Source organism: Athene noctua, chromosome 6, assembly GCF_965140245.1.
Source record: "Athene noctua chromosome 6, bAthNoc1.hap1.1, whole genome shotgun sequence".
Classification (NCBI taxonomy): Eukaryota; Metazoa; Chordata; class Aves; order Strigiformes; family Strigidae; genus Athene; species Athene noctua.
This window is the reverse complement of record NC_134042.1, coordinates 36,223,978-36,241,591: the sequence shown is the minus strand read 5'-3', so window position 1 is coordinate 36,241,591 and position 17,614 is coordinate 36,223,978. Positions and strand designations below refer to the sequence as shown.

Below are 17,614 nucleotides of genomic sequence, written 5' to 3'. Positions count from 1 at the left end.
AAAAAAAAAAAGAACACCTGTTCCTTAGAGACATAGGGCTTTATATTCAGTTTGCTACTGAAAAACAGCCATCACCATTTGTCCTCTCCTGAAATAGGGTGCCTTTTCAATCTGACCAAAAGTTTATTTAAAGATCTCATTCATGCCTGTTTGCTCAAATTCTGTTTACATGTGGCTACTGATTGCTGCCCACTTGCATTTATTTCCTCTTTCTCCCTTTACTCACAAACCATCCAGACTTCTTCCATGATGCCCTTTCCAGTAATTGTCTTAGATCATTAGTGTCAAAAGCACAGTGGTATTGCAGCCCTTCAGTGATTAGCCATGTTGTTTTCTGATGGGATATGATCCATTCTCTGGCCTGCTGAGGGTGCTGTGTATTCAGCTAATACATGCTGAATTTTGCCTTTGCAGGTATTTAGGGGGAGGGTAGCAGAAAGAGTTAGAGATTTGACAAGAGGCCTGGGAAAATAAAAAAATATCTGGCAAGAGTTGGAGAACATTGAAACAAAGGACAAAAGAAAGATGTAAGATTCCTTATTCAGTGGGAATAACAGAATAACTATTTCTACTTAATTAATTTACTTAACTTAGTAATAGCTTCTCCCTTTTTCAACAGGATTTTAATACAAGAAGATGAAGACCACATTCTGCATAAGTTTGCTACTGGCTGGGCTTCATGCTGTTGCCCATGGTCAGCTCCCACCCAACCACCACAATGGACACGATCCAAATGAACCTAAACTCCACATGAATCACAGAGGTGAAGCAATCGCTTGCCTCAAACTAGTGCCAAGCAATGCTGACTTTGCATTTCAATTTTTTAAAGAAGTTACACTGGAGGCACCTAATAAGAACATTTTCTTTTCTCCTGTAAGCATCTCCACTGCATTTGCAATGCTAGCCCTAGGGGCTAGATCAACGACTCGGACTCAGATTCTGGAAGGACTCACCTTTAACCTTACAGAGATTCAGGAGAAAGAGATACATGAAGGCTTCCACAACCTCTACCACATGCTGAGCCATCCCGAGAATGGCGTCCAGCTCAACATGGGGAATGCCATCTTTCTAACAGAGAAGCTGAAACCTCAGAAAACGTTTTTAGATGATGCCAAAGCTCTGTATCAGCTGGAAGCTTTTACCACTGACTTCAGCAATCCCACAGAGGCTGAGAAGCAGATCAATGATTATGTAGAGAGGAAAACACATGGGAAAATTACTAATTTGGTCAAGGACATGGATCCACAAACTGTAATGCTTCTGGCTAGCTTTGTTTTCTTTAAAAGTAAGTCCTCTAGGATTTGCATTCATGTTATTCATTCTTATCAACAGATCTAATGTCAGGTACCTCATTTGGAAATTGCTCGGGGGGGGGGAATTTCAAATGATCTTTACTGGGCCAGAAGAGCCCAGAATGGCATATGAGAGGTGGTGGAGAAGTGGAAGGACCCTGCTCAGCATAGAGAGGCCGCCGGGGCCACACAGGCTTGGTTTTCTTTGTGGCAGTCATGGGAGCTCTGCTCCAAGCCGCAGCCTCCCGTGCAGCCTGAGCTCGCTTACATGGGTTTAGCTATAACTCTGATTGCCCTGTGTTCTAATTTTCAGTGAAGGTGCTGAGACTCGTGCATGACCTAATCCTTGTAATGCCTCTCTTTAAAAGTATGCATGATTCAATGGCCTAATTTACTACATACTCCTTTTTTTTCCTATCAGACTCCTTTATGTATACACACAAACGTATTTATATATGGAACAAGCTAGTGATGAACGGGGGAGGACATTTTAAGGAACAAAGTGGAACCACAGTGCATTTCTGATGTGGGTTAGATGTGCTCTTAAACCTGGCACAGCAGCACTCAGATATAAGATCCTACATTAATTTTATCTAAGAAATGAGGCTTATGATTAAAGTAAATAGAAATGAAATGAATAAAGTATGTGAGTAGACAGATGATGTCAGGTAAACCCTAAAATGGCAACTTACAGAAAGGCCACTTAAATCACCTGAACAGAAAAGTACTGGTAGGTAAGAAGAAAAAGCCTAATTAGTACACTACCAGCATCTGAAAAATAAAGTGAATTTGGAATCTAATGCACCCTTTTGACCAGGTAAAAGATTCTTGCCTTACTGTGATACACATTTTAAAATGTTAAATTTGAAAATTCTGAATTTAACAAATGGATGAATAGGTGAATATTATTGCTAGCTACATAAAATTCAATTTATGATGGGATGGGACATGGGATATTCAGCTGCATTCTCCTTCTCTGTATCAGGCAACTGGGAAACACCTTTTAAACCAGACCATACCGAAGAAAGAGAGTTCTTTGTGGATGCTGAAACTACTGTGAAAGTCCCTATGATGCACCAGACGGGTAGATTCGACTTCTATTTTGATGAGGAGCTGTCATGCACTGTGGTACGGCTTCATTATAATGGGAGTGCTACTGCATTTCTGGTTCTGCCAGCAAAAGGGAAAATGAACCAGTTAGAGCAAATTCTGGTCAAGGAAACCATCCAGAAATGGTCAGACCATCTCTTCCAGAGGTAATCTTCTGCCAGTCAGCTGCAGCAGCACCTAGATTTATAGCCTTTTTTCTTTTTTGGGAATGCAAAGATTGTGAACTTGCTGATTCTGGGAACTGAGTGGGTTATTTTTGGCTTGTGCACCCTAGCTGTAAAAATCTTGTGGCTGGTTTGTATTTAACTACTTTGTTGATGCCTGAGTGACTTGCTGCTCCCCCCATCAGAGTGGAGACCATCCTGATGGACTTCCAAAAGTCCCAAATAACCAGCCTATATTGGTGTTTCTAAAACAGTCCATTGACTGAGTGGGAAGGTAGCAATTCTAAGACAAATCTCCTATACTGAGGTTTCAACTAATGTGTTTTACCTCTCATATGTCACTGACACATCGTGACTCAGACATATGTCTAAATCTTAAATAAACCATAACTTAAACAGTTTGTAGCAATGCATATATACATAATATGTCCTACACAAATATCTTCCTTACAAGAATCATTGCAGCACACAATGGTTGTTAGAACAGGCTCGTAATTAATTGGGGTGTCCTGATTTTCTGGCATTTTACTTTTGAAACTATAAAAATCTAATGAGGTTTTGTTAGCTCCTACCGTTGACACTAACATCAGCCAACACATTTTACAACCTTGTTTGTCTGGGAGGAAAGAGATCTTAGGACCAGCAGATGAGTAATATCAAGTTAATACATGCCTAATTTACCAAGCTCTGCCGTGATTCACAACTAATAAGGCTGTGCAGTTCACACCCATGATTCTTGGTGCATCATTATAGAAATGCCAGCACAGTTAATAAAAACATAATGGGTAGCAAATTGAATATGAGCTAATAGCATGATATCTCAAATATGAAAAATAAAACTGTATCATTATCAGATGCAAAATTAGGAAAATCCTTATCTAAATTAATTCTCGGTGCAAATTCCTTGAAGATCAACATAGGAATAAGTTCTTCATGGGAGAGGTTGTGATAACCAAATGGCAATTTCAGTTCTACTGTTATGTTGATGCCAGCACTAATACACTTGGTCCCATCGTTTTCTAGTGCACAGGGCAGCATCACATGAAGGCTACAGCAGTGGGATTTGGATCCTGTCTGTTTTGCTATTCAATCCAAGCTGTTTCTGGGTGAGACAGCAAAAGACTTGAGCTACCTAAAGAGTAATCACTGCAGTGGGTGACTTGGAGGCTCCAAGGATCCCTAGACAGTGCATGAAGAGCAATTCAGCAGAAAGCATTCCAAGCAGGAGCTACCTACAGATAGCTCACAGTCAAAGGCAAGCTCAATCATGGCCAGCCCACGGGAGGAAAACTATTAGAGGATAGTGTGTCAAAAGGTGCAGGCAGCAGGGCACAGACCTTTCCTGGAGCTGTGCCAAATGCCACAGTTATGCCAGAATCACTGCTTTGCTTTGAAGTTTGCCACACTTCTCCCCAAGTAGACTCTGTGCCCCACTTCAGGAGGTCTCCACCTGCTTGGATGACATGGGCTATCACCTCTGCACCTCATCGTTTCTGGCTGTAAAGAGGGGCTCTCATTACTGTCCTCCTTTGCAGAGTGCTCAAAGATTTGCTGAAGCAAAACACCAGATAGATATGATGATGATGATGGTGATGAATGATAGTGCTTGTATCACCATGAGAAACACCAGCAGTTGAGCAATTGAATTAGCACTCATTGTACACTCAGGGTCCAATCCCTTGGGATTTGATGCTCATGGGAATTACACAGCTTTCTCACCACCGTTTACCCCAGTGAAAAATCCTTCTCACCACATTCTGTGTTTCTCTTCTACCTAATAGCTTGATGAGCCTCTACTTCCCCAAATTTTCTATTTCTGGGAGCTATGAAATAACAAACACCCTTAGCAAGATGGGAATTGTGGATGTTTTCACCGACCAGGCAGATCTCTCTGGCATCACTGGCACCCCAGAGCTGAAGGTTTCTAAAGTAAGTCCGTGGCTGTTGGCTGTCTCCTTTCTTTCACAAACTTGCAGGAAAACCCCTCTGAGGTAGTACACAGAAACACCAGCTAAATACAGAAACACCAGCTAAATACAGCTTGCCTGCAGCTAGGCTCACCCTGGCCCCAGCCTGCAAGCTTACAAGAGGAGTTTGGCCCTCAGTGATGCTGGAGATCAGATTAGTTTGCTGCACACCTGTTTCTTTCAAGCCTGGTATTGGCCAAGATTCCTTGGGTGGTATCTGGAACATGAAAGGAACATGAAGCCCTGGGCCCTCGAGGGGAGACGCTAACTCTCCCACCCACTCCACAGCTTGTCCTCCCACCCTGGAGACTCAGTTTCAGAGGTGCAGACAAACTCTTAAATGTGGAGCTTCCATCCTTCATTCAGTCTTTGGGACAGGAAAAATGGTCTGGGAGGTTTTTATTTTGAGGACATTCTGTAACTTCATCGTGGTCCTCATTTAAAGCAGCCATGACTACAACAACACAGCTCACGTCTCTGCTGCCTCTACTCACTTCTCAGTGGATTCTCAAAACCAAGACTGCTTTAAAAGGGGTCTGACTCATCTCTCAGGTGGCTGTTTTTTGCCCAGAATGACTGTTTTCTTTCTTCCTAGGTTGTTCATAAGGCCTCTCTGGATGTTGATGAGAGAGGTACTGAGGCAGCAGCAGCAACTGCTGCTGAAATAGTGACAATGTCTCTTCCTCCAACCATTGAATTCAACCATCCCTTCCTCATGCTGATTTTCGACAGAGATACGAACAGTACACTCTTCATAGGAAAAATAGTTAACCCGACCATCACTAGCTGAAGTGACGTATGAATTCTGTTTGTTATTACTGATTAAAGAAGATGTGAAACTGCATGATGTGATTTATTTCCATTTGTACCATCTTAGTATATGGTTCTTTTTTAGCAACAGCTTTCATTCTATGCCATTATCAGAAAATACTGATATAGACCATGATGCTTGCTTAAGAGGAAGAAAGGAAAATGTTTTAAATTCAGCTAGCAAAGAATGTATTTTTTACTTGACTGAAAGCCAAAGGAAGACCTAAGATTTGCCAGCATTCAGAGAGCGAGACATTTGTATTACAATGGATGACTCCAACTTAATAGGTGGTTGTCAGCCAGAATAACAGATAAAATGATTAACACTCTTGCAAACAAAGAAATGGCTGTAATTTACCATAAGCAAGTAAACAAGAGATGGGAAGAGTTGGATCAACAATGCAGGGTGACAGGAAACTGAAGCATCTAATGGAGACAGCACTGAGAATGTGAAAAGCTGTCCAGCAGAGAAAGAAATGTGCTTTCTCCACCAGAAACCTTTCATCATTTTTAGTACTAATCTAGCAGCAAATCTTCCTAAGTTTCTTAACAGCTCAAAACAGAACAGGGGGATCAAATCCACTCTTGAACCCGAAGACTTTCAGCTATGTATTGCCAAATTGACAGACTTAGGTAGCTTGCATGAGTAGCTGACTTCTCACACATGTATCCATCAGAGGTCAGAAGGAGGATGCAGCTGGATGGGCAGGTGAGGTACTTGGATGACAATTACACAAGCATACTGCCGGTTGAGATTTGTGGAAAATATATAATGAGGCTTTATCAAGTGCTGTCCTTTTACAGCCAAAAAAGTAGGTAGGGAGCACCCAATAAGTAGATGACCTGACCCCAGGGGGTGGTGGCAGGCACCCAGGGAGGACATAGGGCAGTTTGAGGGCTGACTGGTAACTGTTTTCAAATGACCTGCTTTGGCAACAGGTACCAGAAAGACCATCTTTATTCCCTACATTTGTGTTTTTTGAAAGGAGATGAAATGGTGTCATGGCATCAAAATTACACTGGGAGCAGTCAAAACAGTTTGGGAAGCTAACACAGCCTCAGCCAGGTCTTGTGTGCTCTCTGTGAAATTAAGATCAAATGTGATTTTATCAGTCTGGTGCAAAGCACAGTCTCCCCATTCACAGTCAAAAGGAAAGCCCTCTTTCAGCTCTGTGTTCCTAGTAAAAAAATGGTGTTAACTCTCATCATACAGGGTGCTTTTTGACAAGTCTCTCTATAGACAACTGTATGAACTCACAAACATTGATGGCAGGACTCCCAGTAAGAGAGATGCATGTGCACTACATCTTCCTGGCTCCTTCCTGCACTCACCTCCATCTGTTTTGGTGGCTTTGTGGCCCAACGTCCACACAGTAATAATTCACAAGGCATCCTATCTGACTGTGCAGGTTTCTTGTCTTCCTGAAATACGACTGCATGGTGCAGCATCTATCAGGTCAGTCTTAGCCATTATCACTCATACTGTTAACTGCTGTTAAAAAATGGGCATGCAGCAAAGCAACAGTAAAATTTTTAGGGATGACAGAGCTCAGATAGGTGACATCCTTAGCTATGTATTGAATTCTCTAGAGCCACACCAATTTGCACCAGTTGAAAAACTGACATAATTGATTTTAGTAGAGTGATCCTCAGTTTACATCAAGAAATGTGGAAGAAACAGAGGTCCCAGTATCCTGTGGGAGCAGCAAGACTAAATATTGCTCACTGCCTTGTAAACTATTTTGGAGTGGATGGAGTTATTATATATTTATAATTATATATAAACATATATATATATAATTATATATTTGTACAATATATGGATCTATTAATGTGTGTTTATATTAAATATAATTATAATATTTATATTACATTAAAATACGGCATAGTAAGAAGAAAGTTGTTCCCATGTGGTTCTGGAAGAGATTTGAAGATCAAGAGAATTCCTCACATCAGCTAAATCAGCTATTGCAGTCTGTTAATCCATATTTTGGGAAGGAGACTCCTTTCTTTCCCACCCTCAATACCTTGGTGCTCTCACAGATGCATGCCCTCTTCAGAAACAGGATGTTGGAATTCTGTTTTCCTTTCATATTCCAGGAAAATGAGCCCACAGGGTTGTAGGAAGGAGGTGCAGGGGCAGACATCTGTCATGCAGAACTGGCACTCCACAGCTTGTTCTTCCTCTCCATGCTGGTTTGGGCTGGGCTAGAGCTAATTTTCTTCATAGTAGCTGGTATGGGTTATGTTTTGGATTGGTGCTGAAAACAGTGTGGATAATACAGGGATGTTTTCTTTATTGCTGAGCCATGCTGACACAGAGTCAAGGCCTCTTCTGCTCCTCACACCACCCCACCAACAAGCAGGCTGGGGGACACAAAAAGTTGGGAGGGGACACACCCGGAACAGCTGAACCCAGCTGACCAAAGGGATATCCCAGACCATGTGGTGTCACACTCAGCGTATAAAGCTGGGGGAAGAAGATGGAAGGGGGGGATGTTCAGAGTGATGGCATTTGTCTTCCCAGGTAACCATTACGTGTGATGAAGCCCCGGTTTCCTGGAGATGACTTAACATCTGCCTGCTGATGGGAAGTGTTGAATGAATTCTTTGTTTTGCTTTGCTTGCACACGCAGCTTTTGCTTTATCTATTAAACTGTCTTTATCTCAGCCCACGAGTTTTCTCACTTTTACCCTTCCAATTCCCTCCCTCATCCCACCAGGGCGGGAGTGAGCAAGTGACTGGGCGGAGCTTAGTTGCTGACTGGGGTTAAACCATAACATTCTCTCATTGCATCTCTTATATGATCTCTCTGTGTTGGTAAAATGTGTTGGAGAGGTTGCAGGGACAGTGGGTGACGTGGTACCTGTGTGCCAGCCATGGGAAGACAGAGTGGTGGTGATGAGGGGGTGTCTGCTGTTCCCACGGGGGATTTCCTGCCAATGTCATGATCACCGTCCGGGTGCTGTCTGCCAGACTTACTTCATCAGGCAATAGCTCCTGGTGTATTGACATCATGCTGTGATTTTCCACTGCAGGATTTGCCAGAGACAGCATTGAAGAAGAGGCAGGCACCACACTTAGCACAAAAGAGCATCAGACAGCTTGCTCACTGCCTACATCTGTGCTGCACTGCACGGTTCATTATATGGCCCATTCTCATCTCTCCCCCCATCCACCAAGTCCTACTCTCCTAATCCTGCTCTTGTTGCTGCGAGCAACACCAAACAGATTTTCCCTATTAAGCTTGCTCTTTGCATTTCCTCTCCACACCAGATCTTTTTCACAGCATCCCACTCTCCCTCCTGTAGGCTAACATTTCATCCCTCCCACCTGCTGGTGCCGTTTGTTCATGCAGGAGGTGGACTCTGCCAGCTCGGCTGTAGCGCCTGCTTCACCAGCAAGTCCTGGTCTCCTCCTTCCCAGGAAATGGAGAGCAGGAGGCAACAGGGCTCCTTGACTCCCACCGACCACCTCAAGGATACTCACGGCTGAGCAGGGAAGGCTGTGCAGAAAGGCAGGGCTTGAGGCCACTGACCTACTCCCATTTGGTGAGATGGGCAATGTGTGGATATAAACGAGTCAGAGGTACATCTCTGGAGCAATTAACTATCAGGTTCATTAGCCATTGACACAGCTAATGAGTGTGAGGATGGGATTCACAGCTGTGCTTGTGCTGATCCCAGGTCTGGGGGACCTTGCTCATTCCCTGGCCAGGCAGAAAGCCCCGTTTCATTGACTGCACCAGGGCCATGCCGTCGGCTGTAGCCCAGCAGACTCCAAGCACCCCAAGTACCACATCCCAAGACTGGAACAGACTCCTCGGCTCACACACTGTTTCTGGAAGGAGGTGTTTGGGGTATGTTTTGCTCTTTTCTCACCATTGTCCAAGGCTGTACCTGGAGGAAGGGAACTGAAACTCCCCGCACTTTCCACCCCATGTCCTTCAGGCCCCCTATAAAGAGGAGTCAAGGAAGAAACTCCCCATTTACACTTCAGGCAAGTGTAACATGCTCTTGTTCAGCATGAAGAAAGACATGGGTCAGCATAACCTTTAGCCTTGCAAATACAGCAGTGTTGCTGCTTGTAACAGAGCTACCTGCTTTGTGTTAAACAAACAGCACAGGTCTTGGGTCTCTGCATTGTCAGGCTTTGCTTGGACTTGTACTGTACACTGGGGTTTTGCTTTAGCTTCTTTGTTTATAACAATAATTATCAATAATCAGGTGCTATTACCTAATTTGTTCAAATTTTTCCTTAGCTTTATATGATTGTATGGTATACATTTACATATTGATACAAATATAGATATTTCTATAACTAGGAGATAGTAAGAATAAGTAGTTATTTGCATAGAGCAGAGTGTCTATGGCCCTAGAATGAAACATGAAGGAGTACAGGCACAGTGGGAGGATAGCAGGGGACTTGAGAGCGCAGGAATAGGATGATACTGGAGGCCTCAGGGCTATGAAAAACTCGCCAGTACTCAGTTGCTGGTCATCAAAGAACTGCAGCTTTGGGAGCTGGGTAAAACCAGTTTGGGGTATAGCTAGGAGAACAAAGATTGAGTACCCGGTGTATGTAAAACACAGCACAGGTAGTAAACTCAGGAGTAATGTGGATCTGTGAGCCAATGAAGGAAGAGCAAGGGGTAGAGTATGCAAACAAATGTATAAAAATGACTCCAAGCAGACCCCAGAGCACAGAGTTTGCACCCACCACCCTTGTACTCCTCCTGGCAAGGATGCAGGACGTGGCTGTCCTGCTGTCCCCTTCCTTTAGGGCCTTAGGGCTGAAGACATTGACCTGAGGAACCAGTGGGGCAGAGAAAGGGTGAATATACTGGAGAATGGGGAAGATGCTAAAAAGTTCATGTGTATTAATTTTAATGATACATAATCTGAACTGCAAGTCTTAGTGTTACAACCAGACTAAAACTTCTTGGGTAAGACTGTTAAGATTTTAAATATACTACTGATAAATTATCATCATTGCATATAAGGCATGGGTTTTTTTTCACCATAATAGGATTTTGGTAGGAATGGTAGGAATTCAAGCCACCTACTCTGTTACCTTGATGCCAAAAACCTGGTAATTTCAGTGAGCCCCTGCCCACCTGGGTGGCCTGCCCAGAGACCTTCTGGGTGACTACACCAGGGCTAACAGGCTCCTCTCCACTCTGTTGAGGTGGTCAGAGGAGACGTGTCCCATGGACAGACAGTCTTTCAAATTGCTTCATTAGTCTGGAAGCTGAGGAAGGCAGTACAAGAGTATGACTTCTTTTTCTTTGCCTCCTTATCTTATCTGATATACTGATACTCTGTTATTCAGTCACTAGATATTTAGCAACTTGACCAAAAGCACTTCTTTTTTTTTTTTTTTTTTTTTTCCCCTGGATAGCCATAAGAAATAATATTTCATCATTATTTATTCTGTCTTATCTTCACTAACTGAGCCAGTCAGCTACAGATTAGTGGAAGGCATCAGCATACCTCCTCACTGACAGCAGCTCACCCAGAGGAGGTAAAAATCACAGATAAAAACTCTATTAGGTTGCTTTCTTCATGGTTACATGGAAAAACTATTTAAAAACAGATCTCCCCAGCTTTAAATAACTGTGACTGTCTTTGATAGCTACACAGAAGTTGCTGTGACAAAACCCTTGTGTGCTCATTCATGTGTGTCAAAATCACCACTCCCAGAGCACCCAGCCTCTAATCAGAAGTGATGTTGAAACACACAGTTTTGTTGGTGTTGGGTCATTGATGACAGCCAGCATTTTTAAGGACAGCTTGTGGCAGGCCAGGTGTGAATCTGTTTGTGAGGGTTACTGGTTGCAGGAGACCAGCATGAGATTCTGGTAGTGTTTGTGATCACTCTCCAGGCAATCTGAACATATGAATTTTAAGTGCTTGTGTTACAGCTTGATCTAGTTCTATCCATTATTTTATATCCCTGGGTTTGCTATGTCTTTTACACAGAGAAGCTATTTGCCTGCTAAACGATGCAGCTAAGAGATTACCAGACTACCTAGTGTGTTGAAATAGCTGGCTTCAAAACAAGGGAGATAACTGTTTAACTAATGTAATGCATTTGGCCACAGGTAAAAATCTAGCATGACTTAATATTTGTATAACATCCAAAACTTTAACAAAAGCTTTAGCAATATATACTAGAGGGATTTATTTTTCATATATTCTCAAAATATATCCTGAGTTCCTCATACAGTAGTGAGGAAGAGATACACTTGCAATGAGCTCAGCTGGTTATGCTGGGCAGTGAGGGTGATGCCATCCCATGTAGCTCACCAGCATCAGTCAAGGAAGACTGGCTGACTCAGCAATCTTCCCAAACAGGCAGATCTCGTATGCATTTTTCCTCATGAAGTCGGCTTCTTCTGGTCACAGGAGAAAAACTTTCTAATCATTCCAGATTATAGTGAAATACAAATGCAAAATTTAAGAAGAAAAGGGTGTGTTTAATCTGGCAGCTGCAGCAAAGCTCAGCCTCCCTTTTTAGTATAGGAGGTTAGCTTGGTCTGCTTCTGCCCATGGCCACCGGGACTGGCAGCGCTGGGTGACAAGCCTGGCTACATGCAAGGCCACTTGTGTTGAGAAACCAGGGGTATCCCTGTGATGAGGGCTGAGGATAAACAGGAGCTCAGGTGGAAGGAGCCATGGGGTTGTGGCTCCCAGCCTCACTGCCAAGCAGAGAGCCACTGGCCATGATGCAGGATCCCCAGTGCCATGCCCCATGCCCCTGGCAGTGCTGTCCTTCCCCGGGTAGCACAGATGGGGATGGCAGGGGAAAGGAGAGACTTCCATGAAGCTGGAAGTCTGAAGTCAGGAGTATAAGTGTGTTTGTTGCCACATTTGGAGGCACAATCTCCCCTGCAGAAGAAATACCAACCTTCAAATGTTTCTTTTAACCCGATATGAGCAAACCCCATATTTTTTGGATATGACAACTAGGTTCACAATATCACTGCAGAATCAAAAATAGATACTTCAAGACAGCCAGCACATTTTATTTCAGCTTATTCTGCCTACCACATATATCATATTGTAACCAATGCAGGTTACATTTACCAGCACACGGCATATCTCCATGTCTGGTTGAGCACTTCAGGAAGAGGTAAGTCTCACCCCGTGCAGATGAGGAAGAGACCAAGCCTGTGGAAAAAAGCAGGACAAAATTTGGACATTTTTGAGATTACTGGGAGACTCTGGTCACAGCACTTTGTAAGAGAGGTTTCTCCCTAGCTCAAATGCATTACTATTGAGATTACAGAAGGAACGGTGGGTTTTAGGACTTGGCTCCTTCCCCCCTGCTCCCCACCACCACTGAGCAGTATTGGTGCTGCTTGACATACCAGCAGGGTCCCCTGGATGGAGTGTGCTCCACCAAAGCATGCTTTCTTCTCAGCTCTCTTCCCCAGATCTGCTCTCAGGTTGACTTCAATTTGCCACCATTTCTGAGCAAACCCTGGCTAATAAAGGGACACAACCTGGGTTTGTCGAGCTCTGCACCGGTTTGCTTCATGTCCTGGCATTTAGCTATGTTCAGTGTCATTGTATTTCCTTCCTACAGATGCTTTCACACACAAATGCACATACACTCATCTTGTATGTTTTGGTGTTGCAAAAGTGTTAGGTGCTGTTATTATAATAAAATCAAATTACTCTATAGAAGATTGTGGCTAAGACGGTCTCAATGCACAGTGGCGATTCTATGAGAAAATGCTTTGCTAGCTGATATCTTTGTTTTCCAGTCTTTCAGGGTAAATTTAAGATAACCCTCATGTTTGCATTGCAGCAAGCATGCTGACTTTGCACACTCCTTCTACCCTCATGCCCTATTGCTTGATTTTAAACTAGGAGATAAAACGCTGCACAAGGCTCCATTGCACAGCTTATTTTTCTTTTCAGCAGAACTGAAAAAGAGAAGTATTTACATTTCAGGACCAAATTGCCAGCCTGCCTTCAGCTTTTGCTTTTGCAATCTCATCTGTTAGAGCTTGTTTGCTTGCAGGCTTTCAGTGTCATGCTGCAGACTGGCCTCAACACCTGCAATCTATCACATCGACTTAAACTAGATGTGCTGTTACCAACATAAACTGCAGCATGTGCATAATTAATTACTAAATTGGTTCTTGCCTGACCAAGGACAGTTAAACCCACAGCCTACTCAGTGAAGTAATACAGTTATGTCATTATACAACTGCTTCACACGGAGACTGTTTATGCCACTTCCCCTGAGCTGCACAGGCTGTGCTGTTATAGGCACAGCTGTACCAGTGTAATTGCTCCTAACTCTCTCCTACAGTGAGAGTGGGTCTCACTGGCTCAGCTCTCAGTAAGAACTCAAAACCCATCACTCCATGGCTGGTCCAGGCGTGCCTAGGGTAAGAGCTGCACTGTAAATCGGGTAAGTGTGTGAGTCTCGCAGACACAGGGTGAGCAGTCCATCTACTACTGTGGTACCAGCTAGCAGTGGAAGCTGTGAGTTTTGCAAGGCTTCACATGTTGAATTTTGGTCAAAAAGGCAGAAACAGTTGCACTGATTTCCAAAAATTATATTTGATGAATAATTCGACCTTCACATTAAAATTGTATGTGCACAAGAACAAGCTTCTGCTATGATCTAAAGGATTAGTTTAAAGCAATATAGTTCTAGAATGAAAATGTCCTGTACAGAAACTTTTGTTCTGGTATAAGACATCCTTTTAAATTTGTCACCTGGCTAAGAGTTTAAGCTCAACCAAAAAGTCACTCTTATGCTGGAATTAAAGTCCACACAAGGACATCTTCCCATCAGAGTTTCACTGAATTATTTCCTCATGTAGACAGCCCTATTTTACTGATACAATGATAAAACATATCCACACTGAAAAGACTGTTAATTTTTCTCTATTATTTTAATGATCTGTATCTTGTAGGTTCCTTTATTCAGACCAAAATCACCAGTTCTCTATTTTTCATGTCCTCTTCAGCGCTTCCAATGTGTCCGCTAGCAGACATCCCTCTTCTGTAGCCCATCTCATTACACGTTACCTGGGAAGAACAATTGGATCTGGTACACAATAGCAGGAGTCTGAGCATCTGAGCACATTGTCACATACGGTCCACATCACTCGTACAAGTCTAAGGAGTCGAGACCTGATGTCTGGAGCATGTCAGCAGCAGACATTTGCCTAGACAGTCCAACCTGTATGGAGCACAGAGAAGGTGGATTATCACTGGGTCTGACCTACCACAACTATCAGAGTAGGTCCAATTCTTACTATAGAAAGGGACTGTGGTCCAAGTGTCAAAGCTCAGATCTTCCAATGCCTATTATGGATATGATGTATGTGGCTAAGCTATAAGATAGCTAGGGTCAAGCTGAAGACATGAGTTTCGGTGGCAAGTGGCACTCACATGAGTTTTGGTGGCAAGACTAAAGTCTGCTCTCAAACGCTCTCTTGATACAGAGTCCTCAATTTCATGATATTACTGCACTGGTGTTCACAAGAGCACTCATTTTCCTGTTGGTCAGAGAGAGCAAAGTCTTGTTAAATATAGCCACTCACTCAATAAAATGTAGTTGAAATATCATATTCACCCTACATTTATCTTCTACTAAATAGAAATGTTGGCTGACAAGTCTGACCACAGGACTAGATGTCCTTTAGAAGGACAATGACTGCAACTTGAAGACACCACTGCTCACTGAAGAAGAATGGGTGGTGAATTGTAATTTAAACCTCCTGTCAATGCAAATGCTTCCATGCTCATTACAATGCCAAAAAGAAAAATGAATATCCCTATCAAAGGCAAATTATATGATGCAGAAATCTCATATTCATTCTATATATAATCAGCCGTTGACCAAGGTTACTATCATTCAGTATGGAGTCACTTCAGTGGGAAGCAAAAATTGTTTCATTATAGAGGGAGCAAAATAGGTACTTTCAATCAAAAATGACTAAGAAGAAACAACTGAAGATGCTAGATGAGGCTTTCTGGGAGGTAGGAAGGATGTCTTCAATGTGTTCAGTGTCTTGTTCTGATCTGGCCACAGACCCAGGAAGTGTCTGAAGACTGCTCCCACGCTGGAGACACCACTCTTGAAAGGAATATATAATACAGTATATTACAGGCTTTTAAATACTTCAGTTTGGCACAAAATCCCGACTGTAGGAGACCAGGAATCTTTCCAAGAAAAGGCATATAGAGCAGTGCTGATACTGTGCTTATGGCTGTGGCACAGAAAAGCAAGACTAACCTACAGCTGAATCTTCAGAGGCCCTGATGGTGAAGGTGCTTTAAGCTGGCCCGTGGTCCACATCCTGTGGGAACACAATTTTCTAATCCAAGTGAGTCAGTGTCCAAAGAGACTGCACTGCCATCACCAACCACGTGGCAAAATGCTGTCCCTAGCTAAGGAACAGACCTCGAATGACCAGTTACGCTTCATGGATTGATGAAATCTTGACCAGGATTTGAGTGTCTCCAAGGACAGTTCCTATTCCTGAGCTATGTTCAATAAAGTCTCAGCTTCCTGCTACCTTGATTGTCTTCCTTTTCTTCCTTCCTTCCAGCTGTTCTATTACTCTCTAGGTGTTGATACTTACATAAAAACTGCTCAGCATGAACATATCCTGCTACTCTTTGTTATCCAGCAAGTGAATATTAAGGTTTCATTTACCTCCAACACACTGATGGGCCTAACTTATCAGCATAAAAATAAATATCCAAAAGCAAACCTATGCACTTTGTTTTGTATATATAAATAGTTATCTGGTCTACAGATTCAGTGCAACCTGGTTTCCATAGCTGCTCTGGTATGGATTCTCTGATGTCTAGCAAAGACAAGCTCATCAGCTCCTCCCACAGTGCAGGCTGTAAAGTGTCTCTGTCCTAGATCAGGTCATTCAACTTCATTAAACTTGCATGAATTTGGTATGTTTCAGACCTTTACCATTTTGTCAGATTGGATGCAAAAAAAAGAATACTTTCAAAATATATAAATGGAATGGAGAGAAGGAGAGAGAGAGAGAATGAGACAGAGAAAGTATAACCTGAATTTCCTTAAAAAAAAACCCAAACTGAAAATTCAGAGTCACAGTTACAAAGTCAAATGGAACTTTAGCCAGAAAATATCCAGAACTGAGTAAAGCAATCAAATACTGTAATGGTCTAAAGGAAACCTGTCAGAAGAACTAGCAACTTTTTACCTGGTTCCCATCAGAAGCGAAGAGATTCATGCATTTTCTCCATTTCCCAAATATTTTTTTTAATATGTTATTCTCACTAGCAATGTATGTGCATCCTTAAAAAGTTCCATTTCAAAGATGAGTAAGGTTGCTAAGTGACATTAGCACTTAAATCAAGGAAATGAATAATTAACACTTCACATCTGGCACTGCCCACATATTAAATGCAATATTCTTATGAAACAGAAAGAAAACCATATTTGAGTCCCCACAGAGCTCATAGACAGGGGTTGCTGTCCATGTAACTATTCCACTGTCTAAATATTTTTACTTATGGGAAAGAAAAAATGGAAATATTAGTTATAAATTTTCAACTGATAGTGGATTTTTAGTATAATATGTCTGCTTCTTGAAAATATATATGATCAAGTGACAGACATAAGTATTTAGTGTCTCTGGCCTTACATTTGAGACTGATCGTTATGGATATCTCTTGCATGTAGCAGCGTGTAATTTATTATCCTTTTAACTCAAACGCACGAGAATTATGTTGTTGCCATATGACAGCTTCATATGGTATTTGAAGAAAATGTTCATGTGTTCTTAAAGATCTGTTTATCTGCCCTTGCTTTTCCACTTTAGTTTTATTGTTTTCAGCTAAACTCAGATATTGTCTTTAAAAATCTCAAGAAGGGACTGGGCTCAAGACCAGCATGTATCAATGAACAGAAGCACATGGATACTGGTTTGTCTCATGGAAGACCAGGTAAAGTGCTGAAGCAGTTTAAATAAAGATACCAAGTCCTGTACGAAAACTATCTTCTGGAATACCCCCCCATGCAGCCTACGGGAAGCCAACACTCAAGCCATGAAAACTAGTACCAGACCTGTAGCAGGTTACTGTATTGATATCACTACTTAAAAGGAAAAAACAAACAAAAAACCCAACCCCACAATGCAGAGCCTTTTGCCAGCCATTCTGAGCAATGTGGATAACACTAACCTGCATCCATTTGGTACTTAGTAAAAGTCAGCACATTTCAGAAATGCAGGAGAACATCTTTTGCTTGTCT

At 42.4% G+C, this 17,614-nt stretch overlaps 1 protein-coding gene across 1 annotated transcript; it reads left to right on the top strand.

The window, feature by feature from the left end:
* Positions 1–636: 636 nt before the first annotated feature.
* Positions 637–5,323, top strand: LOC141961899 (alpha-1-antiproteinase-like). The gene is made up of 4 exons (XM_074909253.1): positions 637–1,285; positions 2,278–2,548; positions 4,348–4,495; positions 5,129–5,323. The coding sequence occupies exons 1-4, from the start codon at positions 637–639 to the stop codon at positions 5,321–5,323; spliced, it is 1,263 nt and encodes a 420-aa protein (XP_074765354.1).
* The last annotated feature ends 12,291 nt before the right edge of the window (positions 5,324–17,614 follow it).